Source organism: Carlito syrichta, unplaced genomic scaffold, assembly GCF_000164805.1.
Source record: "Carlito syrichta isolate Samal-C Ts95f unplaced genomic scaffold, Tarsius_syrichta-2.0.1 Scaffold289261, whole genome shotgun sequence".
In the NCBI taxonomy this organism is placed as follows: domain Eukaryota; kingdom Metazoa; phylum Chordata; class Mammalia; order Primates; family Tarsiidae; genus Carlito; species Carlito syrichta.
Window position 1 is genome coordinate 135,025 of NW_007233357.1, and position 19,081 is coordinate 154,105.

Consider the following 19,081-nt stretch of genomic DNA (forward strand, 5'->3'; position numbering starts at 1 on the left):
GGTTCGAGACCAGCCTGGGCAACTTGGTGAGACCTCATCTCTACAATAAATCACAAAAACTAGCTGGGTGTGGTGGTGTGCGTCTGTAGTTCCAGTTACTTGAAAGGTTGAGGTGGAAGGATCGCCTGAGCCCAGCAGGTAGAGGCTGCAGGGGCCATGAGTGTGTCACTGCACTCCAGCCAGGGCAACAAAGAATGAGACTCCAGCTCAAAAAAAAAAAAATCCAAATTCAAAACTACAATAAAACTCCTCCCCCTTTGAAAGCCTAAGACAGAGGTTTACACTATTGAGTTGATACAGATCCTGTTTCCGACCTTCCCTTTTGTGTACTCCCTTTGTTATTAAAAAAGTTGTGAAAATATAGACATGAAACATCGCTACTTGCACTTAATGGTGCAGCTTCCCAGTTTCCTTCTGCTATCCAGCAATGAAGGTGGTAACTTGGGAAATTCCTTGTATTCATTTCTAATAAGCTGCTAAAAGTGAATGGAGTGTTTGTGTGTAAAAAATTCACTATTTCTTTCTTTTTTTTTTTTTTTTTTTTTTTGAGTCGGAGTCTCACTCTGTTGCCCAGGCTGGAGTGCAATAGCACGCTCATGGCCACCCCAGTGTTGACCTGCTGGTCTCCGGTGATCCTTCTGCCTCAGCCTTCCAAGTAGCCAGAACTACAGGCATGCACTACCATGCCTGGCTAATTTTTGATTTATTGTTGAGACGAGGTCTTGCCAAGTTGCCCGGGCTGGTCTTGAACCCACGGGCTCAGGCAATCCACTTGCCTTACCCTCCCAAAGTGCTGGGATGACAGGCTGAGCCACTGAGCCCAGTCAAAAATTCTCTATTTTAATGAAAATACTCAAAAGAGAAAGGCTGCCTATACAGGATTTATGCATCTGCCCTGCAGATGGCCCTTCTGTCACCCGTGGGTCTCAGTTACTGCTTGGAGTTGGGTGACTACTTCAGAAAGGTGCTATTTTTGGCAGAAACCACAAACCAAACCTCCAATTCAGACTCCCTAAGGGCTGTGACGGATGGTTTTACGCACTGAAGACTTCTGGGAGGGAAGGAGAGCTGAACTCTCTTTGAGATGTACAATACCTGTCCCCAGTTGAGAGCAGAAACGAAACTTGCAACACATGCAGCTGTAAAGCATCTTTCAGAAAACGACAAATGGGTATTATAGTAAAAACATATGAAGCAGTATGGACAAAAAGGAAACTGTACATTTACTTATTTATGGGCCCCAAGAAAGAGGTCCTAGGGAGGGAAGAGGGACAAGCATTTTTGCTGACATACATGAAACAGTCCACAAATAAGCCCAGCGGATGTCTATGGCCTGGTTGAGTGCCAGAGTGGCACAGCCAGTGTGGCTGGCCAGCTCCAGCGTGCTGTTGCTCTTCCTGCCAATGCAAAGACACCATTTAGCTCCTGTCTATATATTTTGCAAAATCATCCATTTCCTGTCTGTTTCCTGGTAGAGCAACAATCACAAGCTTTAAACATAGCTCGCCCTATATAATACAGCACAGCAGACAGTGCCTGATCTCTGTTTCAGGCTTGACATCTTCAAAGACAAGCCTTTAGCAGACAGCATTTTGATTTTTTCGAGGGATTTAGATCTCAAAATAAATGAATTATGTTGCCTTGATTTTTGTCTGAATTTCTGAGGAGGACCACAGTAGCAACCACAGGCAAAGGAAGCTGTCCACAGGTGGTGGCCTTTTCCTCAGGGGCATGGACACTAACTACTTGTGGTCAGCAACTCAGCTGAACACGGGCCTGTGGCAGCCTGGCAGAGGGCTGCTTGCTGTGGTCTGTGCGCTGGCTGAACACAAAACTGACCTTCTGAATCTGCTCTGCCTTGACTTCCCAAAACTGAAAATGAGTTGCACCCTCCACCATTGAGGCTTGACATCTAGTTATCTGTTCGGATCACACTCCAGACCCTGATGTTCGATCCCTTTCACCTCCTTCCTGTCATTCTGTCTTCTCCCGGTTCATGTCCACTGTCCTAGTCCAGGCCCATCACTTCCCTTCAGGACACGCACCCTAACCTGCTCTCCGAGTTAACAGTCTGCCCCTGACCCAATGCACACAATGGGACTGTGCAGGCGAATTTTCTGAAGCGCAACACGGACAGCATGTGCTTCCTTGCTCAAGAATCTTCAAGGGTTTCCCACTGCCCTAATAACTGTTCCTTCAAGTGTCTCAGTGGATCTTGAAACACATCACCACATTGAGAGCACTGGCTCAGAGAAAATGTCTAAATTCCCCGGCTTGCCACTCACAGCTAACCCGCCCATCTTCAGTTCCCACAGCCTTCCTGGACTGAGGTGGACGCAGGCTCTCCTAGTGCTTGCTTTCACTTGGGCTTTCCTTCTGTCAGAGACACTCCACCCTGGTTTCCACCCACTCTAGGTCTACCCACCTTTCCACCCCCAGCTCTGACACTTAACCCGATCCACATGCAACAGCAATTTCCCCGGCTCATTTAGTCTCACTTTGATGTACACTTCTTTAAGGGGCCAACCATTTTTATCTTTTATCAATTTATTCTGCACCCGGCACTGACTTTCATTATGCATGTTTCCTCTGCTAGGCCACAGTCGAGCAGCCTGAGGGAGAACTGATGTCTGACTTACTATCTAAAGTGGCTACAAAGACAGGAAACCACTATTTATTGAGTATCTATAATCCGCTTCAAACTTCACACACATTTTCTTACTTAATCCTCACAACAGTTTCACAAAGTTGTTTTCTCGTTTTGCATAAGAGAAAACTGAGGTTCAAAGAGCTTCCATGACCTCACCCAAGTTCACACAGTTTGGTCTACTTTGAACATACTCCAAGACCTGTGCTCATTTATGAAACACTGCTATCCGTTAGTAAGATCCACTGCACATCACTTGATGCTAAATATATACAATGCATACCAGAAGTTAAATAAATACCCACTGAGAGAAGCTGTCATCTTCCATATCCTAAAAATCAACTTCACGCAGTATACTAGACTTTAAGTGGGTGCCCAAATCAGACAAAAAAAGAGAGGCACTAATAATAGACAAAGCCCAATTCAGCACCAAAATTAATTTTTTGTTTTCATAACTACAGTTTGTCAAAACAAACACACACACCCAAATACTTGTGAGGGATCTAGAAACTTGAAGGGAGAAGGAGCTGGATAAGGAATGAGAAAGAAGAGGACTTTTGAGAAGTATTCACGAGGTCGGACAAGTTATGTAACAGTCATAAGGTTGAAACACTGACGAGAATCGAGCCCTGGAAACTGTTCCTAGGCTTTTCTCCACAAAAACAACACTCTTGAGTGACTTGAGGAAATGACAAAGTTCAACAGAGCTGAAGTACAACACTTGAGGACCAGACTGAAGTCACTGGCCAAGCTGCAAGCTCTGAGTCTCTCAAACACACCCATACCTTTGGCGTATCGACACACTCTTCTTCCATAAAGGTTGCTTCTGCCTGGCAGCCCGATGCCGGAAATGAAAAGGCCTCCACGTTGGACGCCTGTGGGAGGAGGGCGGATCGCAGCAGTCTCATGTTTGGTGAATGCATGGTCACCGGGAGTCCCACAGTTTGTGCCTGGAAATATGGCAAGAACAGACAGTTGGGGAACACTGATATCTTCTCTATAAACACACAAATCTCTAAGAATAAAATAATTCACTGGGCATGGTAGCTCAAGCCTGTAATCCCAGCACTTTGGGAGGCCAAGGCGAGAGGATTGCCTGAGTTCAGGGGTTCGAGACCAGCCTGGGCAACTTGGTGAGACCTCCTCTCTAAATAAATCAAAAAATTAGTTGGACATGATGGCGCGCATCATCCTTCCAGCTACTTGGATGGCTGAGGTGGAAGGATCACCTGAGCCCAGCAGGTAGAGGTTGCGGTGGTCATGAGTGTGCCACTGCACTCCAGCCTGGATGACATGGTGAGACTCCAACTCAAAAATAAAATAAAATGAAATAATTCTTCCTGGACAATTAAAGGATAAACAGCTATTTATTGGACACTCCAGAAAGATTTGATGAGACATGTAAATGGTACAGGCAGTGATTTAAAGCAGTCTCAGCAATCAGTTATTCCAAAATAGCTTGTAGAGAACTTCATTCCTTTCTCATGATGAGATGGCTAACTTATACAGAGGTGACAAGAAAGCTAGTTTTTGTAAGGAATCAAAGAATGCTCCTTCGTCTTAATTCAACAGATTTGTCTCTTTTCTTAAATATATTAACTGGAAAGATATAAAGAAGAATAGAAAAGGCCCCACACCTAGGAGCTCAAAATTGGGCCAGAGATAGATATAATACCCCCACAATTAACTACAATACAAGGGACATGGAAGTAAGGGCTCGACCTCTGCCCCATGCCCCCTTTTTGGTGGCGTGAGATGGTGCCTATTTCTTGGCAAGGGTGCCTGTGAAGAGGAAGAAAAGAGAAGCAGTGGTTACTTGAGGAGAAGGAACGTCCCCCTTCCTTCAAGGAACACAGTCTGCTGGCCCAGTGGAAGGACAGGAGCTTATGGCTGAGTGAGCTGTGCTCCTGAAGTTAGCCTCCTGACAGTGTCAAGTCCAGTCTCATGTCTCCTTTGTTAACTATTCTAAGAAAACAAGCATTACAAATGCATCTTTTAAAAAGTTATTTAAAAGAGACTCGTTCCATATGGAAGTGGCAAAGATGATTTTAAAGATGAGATGCTGGATGATCCTTTTGTGCCCATCCCTTCAAAATGACCAGGATAATTTATTAGATATGTTTTGAACATAATGGATACTGTAAAACATCTGAGGGAATAATCACCATACTAGACTGTAAAAGGCAGAGCAATGGCCTATATTTTTCCTGCTATAGTCACTTCAAGGGATACAGGATGGTGAGTTTTAAATTCAAACAAATGAAAAGGATAAAATGGTATGAGATTTTAGCTTCTCCTTTCCCAAGGCCTGAGTTTGATTCCTGGCTCTGTCACATACTACTTGTGTGACCTTAATAGGTTTCCTGACATCTCTGAGTCTTATTTTCCTCTCTGGCAAAATAGGGCATTATGCCTACTGATAGTGCAGTTAGGACTGTAAAAGGTGCTTTGTGGATCTTTTTTTTTTTGAGTCGGAGTCTCACTCTGTCGCCCAGGCTGGAGTGCAGTGGCACGCTCATGGCCACCGCAGCCTCGACCTGCTGGGCTCAGACGATCCTTCTGCCTCAGTCTTCCAAGTAGCTGGAACTACAGGTGCGAACCACCATGCCTGGCTAATTTTTTGATTTTTTGTAAAGATGAGGTCCCACCAAGTTGCCCCAGGCTGGTCTCGAACCCTTGGGCTCAGGCAATCCTCTTGCCTCAGCCTCCCAAAGTGCTGGGATTATAGGCTTGAGCCATTGCACTCAGTCAACATGTGAATCTTAACTCAGTAACTGTAACTCCTCTTTGCCCCTCTTCCTCAAGTTTTAAAATGATCACAAGAATATAAGAATTAGACTGCAAAACAAGTGCAGTTTTATTCTCAGATACTAACAATTCGCAGTTAGAATTTCAGGTTGAGCCGGGCTCGGTTGCTCAGCCTGTAATCCTGAGCTTTGGGAGGCTGAGGTAAGTGGATTGCCTGAGCCCGTGCGTTCGAGACCCGCCTGGGCAACTTGGCAAGACCTCATCTCTACAATAAATAAAAAAAAATTAGCTGAGTGTGGTAGCGCATGCCTGTAGTTCCAGCTACTTGGAAGGCTGAGGCAGAAGGATTGCCAGAGCCCAGCAGGGCGAGGCTGCAGTGGCCAGGAGCGTGCTACGGCACTCCAGGCTGGGTGACAGAGTGAGAATCCAAATCAAAAAAATAAGAATTTCAGGTTGATGATTTTCAAGGACAGGGAGATATATTAGAAATACACTTTACATCTGAAGATAGTTTTAATATATTTAGAATATACTACTTTATACTTGGTATACTCCAATATTAGTATCATTGGCTATACTGCATGAGATAGAGACTAAAACAGCATTAGCAAAATGTCAGTATGACGTGAATGGTAAAAAAGAAAAAATACTGCATCCCATTCTGAGAATGATAAAGAAATAATAAGCTTTCCTCTCATATTGTCATCCCTCAGGCTCATATCCTGTGTCACTTTTGAGGTTAAACAACTTTTTTTTCCTTCAAGCATTAGTCATTTAATTTCTCCAGCCAACACGTCACAATGTAAAACTGAAACTTCCTAGTAAAGTACCTTTGGTTTATTCTTCTTATCATCATCATCAGCTTTTCAATCAAAGGATAAAACTGAAGGTTTATTTCAATTTCTTACCTCTATTAGACTGCTCCTTCTGTATGAAGTGGTCTAATTATTAGGACAAAGTGTCACCTGAGGGTGCTGCACCAGAAACGACACACCAGCATGACCACTATGATGTTCTAATGCTTCTCAGTCCCTGACTCTTATGAGCTCTGACTAAATGACCGGCTAGTGCTGTGCCAGACCAAACGTAGTTTTTGACAATTTTTACATCCAACCTGGACTACAGCAACAACTGACTGTGAACTTCATAAGGATAGAAGAATAACACATTTTGTTGTGACAGTTACTGCTTAGGAAATAGGATGATGGGTTTTAGAAGTCTTGCAACTACTGAGGGAACTAAAGAAGTCATTTTTGGAACAAGAGAGGGTGTAAATATACAAATGGCATGCTCAGTACTACAGAATGATCAGAGAATATGTGATTATAATAAATAGAGTCAATTAATATCCCAAGGAAGCAGACATTACCAAGATATTCTTCAAGAATGACAATAGGCAGTGATCACATCCAACCAACTGCAATAACTTTTTAGACCACACATTTATTGCCTTGAATCTCTTCTTTTGACTTTGTCTTTTCTAGAACCATTAAAATGAAAATAATGTTCTCTCCTATGAGAAAATTGTTACTGCTCCAGCAGACATATACTTGTTATGACATGAACTGTGTCCTCCCAAAATTCTTATGTTGAAGCCCTCACCCCCAACGTGGCTCTGTACCTGGAAAAGGGCCTTTAAGAAGGTAATTAAAGTTAAATGAGGTCTTAAGGGTGGGGCCCTGATCCAACAGGGCTGGTGTCCTTATATGAAGAGGAGGAGACACCATAAATCTTTCTCTCTACACTTGCACAGAAGAAAAGCAATGTGAGCTCAGAGTGAGAACACAGCCATCTAAAAGCCAGGATGATAGCTTACCAGAAATCAACCCAATGGCACCTTGATCTTGCATTTCCAGCCTCCAGACCATGAGAAAATAATGTCTGTAGTTTAAGCCAGTCTGTGGCATTTTGTTATGGCAGCTCTAGCAAACGATTTTTCCTACAGTTGTGAGGGGCAACCTCTAGTCAGTAATTAAAGAATTGGGGATGACTGTTTCATTCTTGTCTGTTGACAGCTGGTGGAAACTTAGAGTGGAAGGACTAATTTGTGGTAGAATTCATGAGAAAAGCATGACATTTTTTCTAAGTAGTTGTCTGAAGTCAATTAGATATAACATTTCCTATATGTTGCACAGCAAATGGAAGCATTCTAACCCCATCTAATATGGGATAGATAGATAGATAGATAGATAATTTGTTTGAATAATAGTTATGAGAACTTATCACTAGAATATTAACTTCTCAAGGCAGGACTGCTTCCTGGTTACTTCTAAAGCCACAGTGACTGGGACTATGCCTGGTGCATACTTGCTGAACTGAATTGCTGGTATAGATGAGCTGATTTGATCTTAGTAGCAATCTTATGAAGTAAGTATTGCTATTTAAATTTTGTATTTAAGGGCGAAGGAGCTCAGAGATGCTGACTTGCCCAAAGTCATTCAACTTGGTATGGAACTGAAGGTCTGAGTGACTCCACGGTTCACATCATCTTTGTACTGGATAGTTTTCAACTTCTTACTGCTATATCAAGTAACAAGTGATTTGTCACTTAAAAAACCATTAGAACATAAAAAAAATTAAAGTGAGAAAGCTCGACTAAAATTTTAAGCACATCTGTATCCATAAAAACAGAGAGATGTTTTTTAACAAGTTCAACACTAAAACTTAGAACGTGAACCCTTGGAGGGAAGGGAGCATTTCCTTCAGCCCCAGAGCTGGCTGTGCAGCATCCAGAAGAAGCCCAAGACAAGTTTGTGAATGAGCACTGAGGACTTCCATTTGAGTTAGATACATTTTGAGTTGCAGTAAGTAGGTTTCTATGATGACCTGGGTCAATGCATAAAGTGAAAAGAACTCATGGAGTGCTTGGTAATAAAAACAAGTTATCAAATATAAGGAGCCATGTTACACATCTCAACCCCAAGCCAAATTAAACAGAACTTGGGATATCTAGGGAATTTGCTCATAGTCTAGATCTGAAAGGATATCATGTACAATAACATATGCGCGTGCTCAGGAACAAGTATTTATGTAAACCCTCACCACTCCTTCACTTGTGCAAGTTGAAGAAGAATTGAAGAAACTTGGCAGGGAAAGCCTACTATAGCCTGGGGCCTTCCAGCTTCCTAGCCTTTTGTCTGGTGGCATTTGCAAGAGGGGAGGGGTTCCTGTGTAGCTCACTATTACCTGCCCCACTTACATATCATTCAAGATTTCCAAGTGCTCAGAGATGCTCTAACTCAGACATCTGAAACTGTACAGTTATGTTATTTTATTCACAGCTGTATCACTAACGTTATTTTTATAAAGTATATATAACAAGATACCATTTGCCTATTCAAATCAAGAAGATTTTAATTTACTTATTTTTTGTTTACATATTCTGTAGAAGCCAATGCAACATATAATGATAACCCGTGCATTCTGTGAAACTGACAAGGAAATAAAAAGCCCAAACTTTTCTGCTCTTAACTTTACTTTAAACAAAATACGTTACTCACAGAAGTGGGCATGTGTTCAAACAGAACGAATTTTCTCAGTCTCCCTACAGATGTTCCCCACATCCCTTCAGCCGAAGCCTCTCCCCTGGGATCCACCTCTTTCTCCTGAGTCACTGAGTTCATGCGGCCACTCATTCTCTTAAGCCAAGGTTCATGGGTGGAGTCATCTCTAACTCACTGCTGTCCATTCCTCCCCAAGATTTGTTAATTTATGTAACTAACACTTACATGGCACTTACCATGTGCCAGGCACTGTTCTAAGGGCTTCATAAATATTAACTAATTTAATTTTCACAACATTTTCTTATTATCTCCATTTTACACTTGGGAACTGGGTTACAGAATAACCTTAAGAAACTTTTAAAATGCCATACAGCAGGAAATGGCATCTGCTCCAAAGTCTCTGCCATCTTTTTTTTTTTTGAGTTGGGATCTCACTCTGTCGCCCAGGCTGCAGTGCAGTGGCGACAGTGCAGAAGCCTCCACTTCCTGGACTCAGACAATCCTTCCACCTCAGCCTCCTGAGTAGCTACAGGTGCGCAGCACCATAACTGGCTGATTTTTTTTTTTTTTTTGAGTTGGAGTCTCACTCTGTCACCCAGACTGGAGTGCAGTGGCTGCTCCCGGCCACCACAGCCTCGCCTACTGGGCTCCGGCGATCCTTTCTCCTCAGCCTTCCAAGTAGCTGGAACTACAGGTGCGCGCTACCACACCCGGCTAATTTTTGATTTGTTGTAGAGATGAGGTCTCGCCAAGTTGCTCATTTTTGATTCTTTGTAGAGACGGGTCTCGAACTCCTGGGCTCAGGCAGTCCTCCTGCCCACCTCCCAAAGTGCTGGGATTATAAATGTGCGTCACCATGCCCAGCTGAATCCCTGCTTTCAATCACCATGCTGAGCTGTCTCTCTAAACCACTGCCTGGAGTTCCTAAGAGTCTGCCTTGGAAACAGTTCTCAGACTTGCCCCTTCCCTTCTACTTCCAGCAGGACCATGTTAGCTTAGGCCTTCAGTATCTCATCTCAGCTATCATATTACTCTCCTAACTGCTCTCTCCAAGTTTCTTCTCTTCCCTAGTCAATCCCTCCATCCCTATGCTACCAGGTTAATTAGCTTAAAGCATGGATATATTTAGTTGACATTTTGGTTAGCACCCTTCTGAATTGTAAGTAAACTCTTTACCTGGGCATTCAAAACTCTTCCAGTGTGGCTTTGACTTACCACTCCAACTTCTTCATTTTCCTATACTTCAGTTCAAGTGGATTAACGTGAACAAGGCTTGTGCTTGCCCACCCGGGTACTTCTGCTGATCCATGCTGCCTCTTCCGCCCTTCCCTAACATGGCCCCAAACACCTGTGAGCATCTGTCTGCACTTTCCTGTTCAGACATGCCTCTTCCTTGCCCTTAGTTCTGCATCAGCATTCATCTCTCCCTGTTTTGAATGATGCCTACTTATGGTCTTGCCTTGTTTCACTTCCAGAGTGTAATGTCTCTGAGGGCAATGATGGTGTTTTATGTATCCTAGCACAGATAATACCTCATAGAAGCTTCCACATGGTAAATCTGCGATAAAGAACTTTTAAGCGAAACTGAATGTACAGGCTAGTTGCAGTAACTCTCAACACAAGTGAGTGACAAAACAGAACCCATCTTTAAAAACCTGCTTGAAATGAAAGCGAGCCCTTCGCAATAGCAAGGAGCGAATGGGTTTGGGACTCTGGTGAATGCTGGAGGCAGAAGCTTCACAGAAAACGGCGACAGGGTGAGGCCCCAGCCCTTGTACTGCAAGGCGACAACCGTGTCAAACGTGTGAACCAGCACATGCACAGATAAGACTACTGGCCACAGGGCGCTACCTTGGCAACTGTTTGTTCGGCAATGGTGCTAGGCCGGCGCTGGCGGCCATCGAGTCTCTGCTCCACTGGAAAACTGCTCCTATGTGATTTCAGGCGCTCCACCAACAGGAAATAAATGGCAGCAAAGTGGTTATAGCTCTTGTTCTGCAAAGACTGAAAAAGAAAACAAGAGCTGAAAGCAGAGAACTGTACAAACCCATACCATGATCTATACATTTCTAAAAGAAGAGGAAGGAAATCACATGTTTTTAAAAATAGAGCGACAAAGTATGCCTCAAGATGAAAGCTGTTTCAGAATTTAGGCTGGAAGGCAGAAAATGTCAAGTCTCTAGTATTGATTATATAAAGGGTGACACCTTTGGATGACTTGACCAGCCCTTTTACATGAGCAGGATCCATTTATTTTTCTGCAGTTGGAGAAAATGTCATCACTGTCTCATGTAGACATTCCCTGATGCCATCCTATGGTCCCATCTCATAGCTGTAACTATGGTGTATGGTCAGTTAGCAACCTGAGCCTGGTGCTCTTATTTCATGGCTTCAGCACAAGTCCCAGCCTTTGAAAACTCTGAAGAGAATGATTAAAGTCTTTGGGGAACATTCTGTTGATTATTTTGGGCTGGAGAATGACATCTGGATGCTAAATTGAGAGACACTATGTCTCCATTCTTAGGTAATTTTTTCCTCTTGTTTTTGCAGTCCCACCCTTTTGAAACCTTGAAAATAACGTTGTTTCCCAAATTTTCACATCTCTAGCTGCCAGCGTTCCCAGGATACTAACGGAACAGAAAACAACTGCTCCTTTGGCTTCTAATTCCACCTGACAGTCCGAATGGGCTCCAGGAAGGGCACCCCGGATGCAGAGCATCGCAGCAAAAACCACAGGCTGGCAGACTCACACTCGTAGCTGCCACTCTGGGTCTACCCATGGACAAGTCCAGAGAAATGCCAATGAGCATATGACGAGTGAGGCAATCTGGTTTTGCTTGTAGCTACAAGTGGGGAAAGGCAGCTCAGTCTTGAGAGAGAGCCTTGGTCTTCCACAGCAAACAAGAGGCATTTGACATTGTTTCTGGATACACTTCCTGCTTAAAAGCACTCTTTGCTTTTTATTATTGTGGAGGTATTAAAGACAGGTATCTCCTATAAGTATGCTTACTATTGAAGAACAGAAACAAAAGCCAAGAGAAATTTTTCAGGGTCATGACCTTCTTAGTTCTATGACCCCTAATACTTCCAAATAAGGAACCCACCTGTTTCTGCCTTCTGAGTTTCTCCAGTTCACAATTTAAATCCCACTGACTTTCTTAAACCCAATGCCTACACCTTCCTGTTTCCTGCTCAGTCCTTAGCCTCGTTCCCTTTCTGCACATTTACAGTCCATACAAACTAGTTAAATACCTATATAAAACTTCATGCTTTGTTTTGGAAGAAACTTTCATCTTATATTTGCTAAGCTTCTATCTTTGTCTTTTCTGAGTCTTTTATAAATGCTTCCTCTTGGATTTTTTGGCAAATGGGGCAAAACAAGGAATTTAAACACTAAATAAAAACAAATATGGGGGGTGGGGATAAAAAAAAAAAAGCAAATATAAGAGTCTGATGCAATCCAACAGGAACACCAAATAGTGTGGCTAGGTGCTAGGGAGAGATGTGCTAAAAGGCCAGGATGACAGGTGTGAGCATGAAGTTCCGAGTGACTAAGTACAGCACAGTCCTCAAATACCTTTAGTTAAATCTCTGATCACTTTACCTCAATGGTTTTCTGCTGATCTATTCCAAGGCTGTGCATCAGTCGCAGGACCTGTTCGTTAAACTCCCCGATGGATGGCTCGTTTTCTTGCTCTTGTGGTGGATAGAGAACAGGTCTCTGCACGGGAACTTCTACGAGCATCCACTTATGCTCCTTGATTTGAGCTATGGTTAGCCGCTTGGATGGGTCTAGGACCAACATCCTTCGAATAAGGTGCTCACAATCTATAGAAAACACAATGTTGTGAAAGTCACATAAATCACCTGTACTTTAGGGTTATTTGCTTGACTCATGTGACTTTACACCAGTGCTAATCTTTGAGTCCTCCACTGGAAAGAAGAAGGTCAAATGAATAAATGAACACATGAAGGCTCCTTATATTTGTCAAGTTCACATGACGAACAAATACTTAAGAAAAACAAGAGGGTGTAGGTCTATCACCTTCTGTGCTAAATGAACCTGTCTACTGCATTTTCCAACTAAAAATATCTAGAAATATACATAGATTTCCACTAAAGAAAAGAAATAAGCCATATTCTTAGAACAAGCCAATAATAAATTGATCCTCAGTCCCATCTAGGCTGACAGACTAAAGTTATGTAAGTGAGGTAAAGAGCTCTCCAAGGGGCTATGGCTTTTCTCCACATCAGTGCAGCTGAGAAAAATCCATGTGAAATATTATTTATTTCTGATTACACTATGAAAACTGCACTGCTGCAACTTTGAGCACTAACTTCTTACTCTCTAAGCTGACATGATGCCCTTCACTACTCCCACATAAGCTAACCTTCTGTCATTCACTACATGCCAGGCATCGTGCTAAGGACCTGATATAGATTTTTTTTTTTTTTAGTTGGGGTCCTGCTCTGTCACCCAGGCTGGAGTGCAGTGGTGTGATCACAGTTCAGGCAGCCTCAAGCTTCTTGGCTCAAGTAATCATTCTGCCTCAGCTTCCCAAGTAGCTGGAACTACAAGCCTGTGCTACCATGCCCAGTTTGTTTTAAAATTTTTTGGAGAGATGAGTGTCTTGCTATGTTGTCCAGGCTAGTCTTAAACTCATGGCCTCAAGCGATCCTCTTGCCTTGGCCTCCCAAAGTGTTGGGATTACAAGCATGAACCACAACACCTGGTATATACAGATTAATTTAATTAAGCCTTAACAACACCCCTGGGGTAAGAACTACTGTTATTTTCATTTTCTAGATGGGGAAGTTGAAGCACAGAGAGCAGATGTAACTTGTGGTGGACTCAGGATTAAGACCAGGTAGTCTGGTAGCCTGGCTGCAGAGCCCATGCTCTAAGCCACTCACAGCATTATTTCTACTGTTGGGAGGAAATGAAAGAGTTAAGAATGACAAGCAAACACGAAACTAAGGAGTAAACCTAATGGTTGCCTATGGAACAGTCCAATATAAGACGGGTAGAGATTGTGGCATATCATCTTAATTCAGCAGAGTTTTGCCAGTTGGCTTTGAGTTAAATTAAAAAACTTTTAATCTTGCGAAGTCCATTTCATAAATAGAGCAATATAGTTGTGAACCTGCCTCTATGAAGTGCTTTGCTAAGTCTAAAATAAACCTGGGACCTCTACAGACCCAGAGTGAGTAAGAAGACTTGTTGTTCTTAATCTGTGAGATGTGCTGTGTCCAGTCACAAGTAGGATGGCTGGAACTTGTGTCACTTGCACAGAGGGAGCTGCTTATTACTATAGCTTCTAAAATGACTCAGTTACTTTATTTGGCACCCAGACTATTACAAAAAAGAAAGCTTCTGACTAGGAATTTGGAGCACAAATACCATAAAGCACCACTAGTAGATGAACAGCTTGTTACCTTCTGACATGAAATATGGAATCCGGAATCTTCCTTCCAAAACCCTCTGCCTCAAAATCGGAAGGGTCGGCCCATCAAAAGGCAGAGCTCCACAGACAAGGACATAAAGAACAACTCCCATACTCTAGGGAAGAAAACAATGCAGTCACTTTTCTGCCAAGCAGTTCACACACTGTTTTCTTGAACATTCCAGGGCGCTTGAAATCATATGGACTGAAAAATTCCTGTCTGGATGTATCACTTCCTCAGTTTGAAAAAAAAAAAAAAAAATCTGAAACGCTGACTACTACAAGTATCTTTTAAAGCACACCAAAAAATCTGAATTTCATCATTTTGATTACTTTAAGTTAATGCTGTTATATAAAGGATAATAACACTTGTCCCTAGAAATTCTTCCCTAGGGATCCATTTCAAGATGCTCTGATTAATTATAGTCCAGCGAATAGGGAAATATGAAATACTGCTCATGTGTTAATTATTAGGAGTATCTAAGATGGGCCAGAGCACCAAGTATTATCATTACAGATGCATTTAACAACACAGCAAAGCAAAGCAATACCCAAATGTCCAGCTGTGGTCCTTCATACTGCTGCCCTTCAAAGACTTCTGGGGCTGCATAAGGGGGGCTGCCACACCATGTTGCCAGCAGTTCACCACTTTTAAAGAAATTTCCAAAACCGAAATCTATTGGGATGGAAATAAATGTTACTTTCATCTATGCACTCAAACTATACTGCATTTCTCTGTAATAATTTTATAATATGCTATATTAACGATATCATTACTATTTATTCTGTGAGAACAGGGAAGACATCTGTCTTGTGATGGTTCCCTAGCATTTCGCATAATGACTGGCAAATAGTAATAATCAATAAATATTGTTGAATGAATGTGTAAGTGATCAAGTTTTCTTCTCAAAGTAAGTGAGAGACTGGGAAAAGACTTTGTCATGTATTTTTAAAACTGAAAGTTCATTCAGAATTTTTAAGAACACTGGTGTAGATAACCAACTTGAATTTGATAATCTTAAGAATTTCAATTACCTGATGATTGCTAAGAGCTCTTTATCTTATATGGTCTATAAGGGAAGACACAAATAAGTAAAACTCTCAGCTATTCACCTAAAAACAACCGAGTAACTGGCTGCTCTTACAGATATTACCCCAGGATAGTATGCTTTATAACTCTCTAAAGCAACTAAGTACAGTGTTTCCCAAGTAACAACTCTCTAAGCATTGGTCCTTATCTCCTGTTTTAGGCAGATACCCATCTGAATAGTTTAATAACATAGGATGGCTGTGTACCCAGCCACAAACTACCTATCACCATCACTTATTTACTCATTTATGGACTGCGATGGCATTATAACTCAAAATAGTTAATGGCCTTCTCCTTATAATCTCAGTCATACTGAATCTACAGCTTTGATACACAGAATGTACTCTGGTAACACTATACATAGATGCCTTTGATATGCATGAAATAAATTCAGGAAGCATTGGTATAAATGCAGGTTCATACCCTTTTGCGAAGTCTTTGCAGTCTCATGTTCTTACTGAGGAAGTACATGCCTATTATTCTGGAAGCTATACCCATACTGTCCTATTCTGTTACATACTCCTGAATGAAGAACACTGCCTCACGACAGGAACTAGAACTGCACTTAGCTGGAGTGTGGCACAGTAGGCACAGTGAGCTTTAAGAGATGCCCAAGAAAGACTGGACTGAGTCTCCACTGCCAGACTGACCGTGACTCTGGATCAGCCTTTGTGAGCCTTAGTTTCCTCAACTGTAAATATGTCTAGTCAGCAGGTAGGTGTGAGGATCCAGTGTGTTAACATCAAGGCACTCCCTTCACACCTTGAGACTGTGCACACATTTGTACTTTAGGAAAAGCATTCTCTTAGCTTAGTGACACAAAGACGGGTGGCAAGCAGTCACAACAGCCACAGCAGTAGCAAGCTCCACCCGTCCAGCTTCGTGGAAGAGCACACCCTCTGCAGAACTACAACTCATCTCCAGTTTTGCCACTTTCTGGCTTCAAATCCTCTAGGAAAGTTATTTTTTCCCCACATCTATAAACGTGGGGATAATCTACCCACTCAGATAGGATGTCATGGGGATTAAATAAGATTAAGAATGTAAAATGTGTAGAGCAGAGTGGATGTGAAATGTCAGTTCTCTTCTCCCTCTGTGAGACCATTATCACCAACTATTGCCTTTTAGAGAAAAAGGTCCTGAAAACATAGACAGGAGAGGTAGAAAAGAGGGGGCTTAAGGGTTCAGAAGAGAAGAGGGTACATGTGGGGAAAGAGCCTCAGACACAGTCTAAACCTGGTGGCCTGCCCTGGGGATCCAGCAGCATGAAACTAAGGGGTGCCAGGAAGAAGCTGTCTCCTTCCATGTGACCTCCGTTCAGTCCCACAGTCCACCTTTCAAAATGACTGGGTGGAAAGGCCTTATCTTCTCAGTTCCACCTCTATGACTAACTACTCTTAGCACATTGCATCCCATATGGGCACACAGATAAATGTTTCTAATTTTTGAGAAAAGCCATACGCTCAAATGAGTCAAGGGCTACATGTTCAAATGTTAATTTCATTGCCAGGGTAAAGCACCAACTCCGGGATGTTTGTTCAGGATCCTGAAATATGTACAATAATTATTGCACTTGAAACCCAAATCACAGACTGAGTTTTAATATGAGTAAGTTGAGGAAACTCTCCATTGTTAAGTTGTTAACTCTACATTGTTAAGTTCTAATGTCTCAAATAACTTTCTATTACTGTTTTGTTCTGTATTTCTCCACATCCTGGTGAAATGAACTCAATAGAACTGAAGGGGACACAGGCCTGCCAGGAAGGCAGCCTTAGGATCTATCACTGATACGCTTCACAGGCAAGAGCGCGAGCACTAGGCATGATTCCCCAGAACTTTGGAAGCCCATTTTCAACCATGGCTTTACAGCTCCCTGTTCACTTACAAGAAGAGCAGCACTGAGTAGCTGTTTACTTCTTTCTTTTTAAGAGACAGGGTCTCACTGTATCACCCAGCCTGGGAGAGTACAATGGCACAATCATAGCTCATTGCAGCCACGAAATCCTGGGCTCAAGGGATCCTTTGGCCTTAGCTTTCAGAGTAGCGAGGACTGCAGGTGCACATCACCACACCTGGCTAATTTTTACAATAGGTGGTGTCTCACTATGTTGCCCAAGCTGGTCTTGGACACCTGGCCTCAGGAGAGCCTCCCGTCTTGAGTGCTGAAATGACTGACAGGTGTGAGCCACTGTGCCTGGCCTGTTTACTTCTATTTTCTATGAGTAACTAAGGAAAATAGGAATGTGGATCTGTATAATATTAAATGAAACACTGAAATACAATCAGGCTTACTAAGCTACTACTCTATCACATGTGCAGAGGTCTTTTATAACCTTGTCAAAGCACTTCAAACATTGTATTTATCATAGCCTGATGAGTGGGTTAAGAAAGACTTTGGAGTCAGGTGAATTTGAGATCAAATCCTGGGTTTTCTTTCTATCATCCCCCCCTTCCCATTTTCTACTTAGCTATGTCATCTTAGATAACTTCTTGGGGCTTTGGTTTCCTTATTTGCAAAATAAAGATGATATCTATACTTCATGAAGTTGTTGTATTAATACAAAAAGACAATATATAACATGCTACTGAAACATAGTAGGTACTCAATTAATGGAAGGTGCTGTTGCTAATATTATTTAACTTACCTGAGAGTAGAGAATGGGGGAATGACAGTCTGAAGTATGCTGTCTACAGACAATAGCTGCTTGATAAAGATTTGCTATATGAGTATGTTGTTCTTATCTCTTACAAGTGCTTTCCTATGTGCCAGGAGCTGATCTAAGCTCTCTGAAGACGATTTCTTTCTAAGAATCTTATGAGGTATCCTCATTCTAGGAGAAAGTGGGGGTAGAAAGCTAAGTACTTTGCCAAAGGTTATATAGCTAGCTACTAAGTTACAGAACTGGAATAGAAACTAGAAACCAAGCTTAACTCAAGAGTCTCCACTGTTAACCACCATCTTGATGTCCTTCCCTGGCACAGTGATAAGTAGCTATTTTTGAACAAGTTAACAATTGTCAGGTTTAAGAAGTGGCAATGGAAGACACTTAAAAATAAGAGCCTTTTGCTTTCTTGACAGGAATCAGAATAATTTGAGTCATTCGCTCTCTGCCTAAATGCATATAGCGAAATGAGGGGTAAAAGGGATGAAATACGAAAATGCCATTTATTCTAATGAAATGGACAATATTCATGTTTCATCATACAAACCAAATCTTCATTAAACATCCGCATGCCAGACATGAGTCAATCACTGTACAAACATAGAAGAGTCTTGCACAGAATAATAAAAGCCACTACATTTCATCTGACTTTTGGAAAGCATCGTAAAAACATTCACTTAGGTATTCCTCTCTCTGCCAGATTCAGAGTCAGCCTGGCCTTGCTGGAAAGCAAACACCTTTATTGTCTTCTCTAGTTCTCTGATCTGCAAGTTAATACCTAAACCTACCGTTGTTATGTTCCTCAGACACTTTGCTTGCTGTTTCTCTGTCATAAAACTTAAGTCATGCAATGTTGGATTCACTTTGATTTTTTAAAAAACTTTTAATTTTGAAATACTTTTAGATTTATAAAAGAGTTGCACCAACAAAGTGAGGAGAATTCCCTATACCCTTCACTCTGCTTCCCCTAATGTTAACTAACATTT

At 42.1% G+C, this 19,081-nt stretch overlaps 1 protein-coding gene across 1 annotated transcript in view; it reads right to left on the reverse strand.

Moving 5' to 3' along the window:
- Positions 1-19,081, reverse strand: part of SIK2 (salt inducible kinase 2) — a gene marked incomplete at its 5' end in the record, with an annotated part of 36,648 nt that overhangs the window by 8,631 nt on the left and 8,936 nt on the right. The window contains 5 exons of the mRNA XM_021710506.1: positions 3,433-3,597; positions 10,750-10,902; positions 12,503-12,726; positions 14,335-14,458; positions 14,894-15,018. Coding sequence (XP_021566181.1) covers positions 3,433-3,597; positions 10,750-10,902; positions 12,503-12,726; positions 14,335-14,458; positions 14,894-15,018 — 791 coding nt within the window. The remainder of the gene's footprint in view (positions 1-3,432; positions 3,598-10,749; positions 10,903-12,502; positions 12,727-14,334; positions 14,459-14,893; positions 15,019-19,081) is intronic.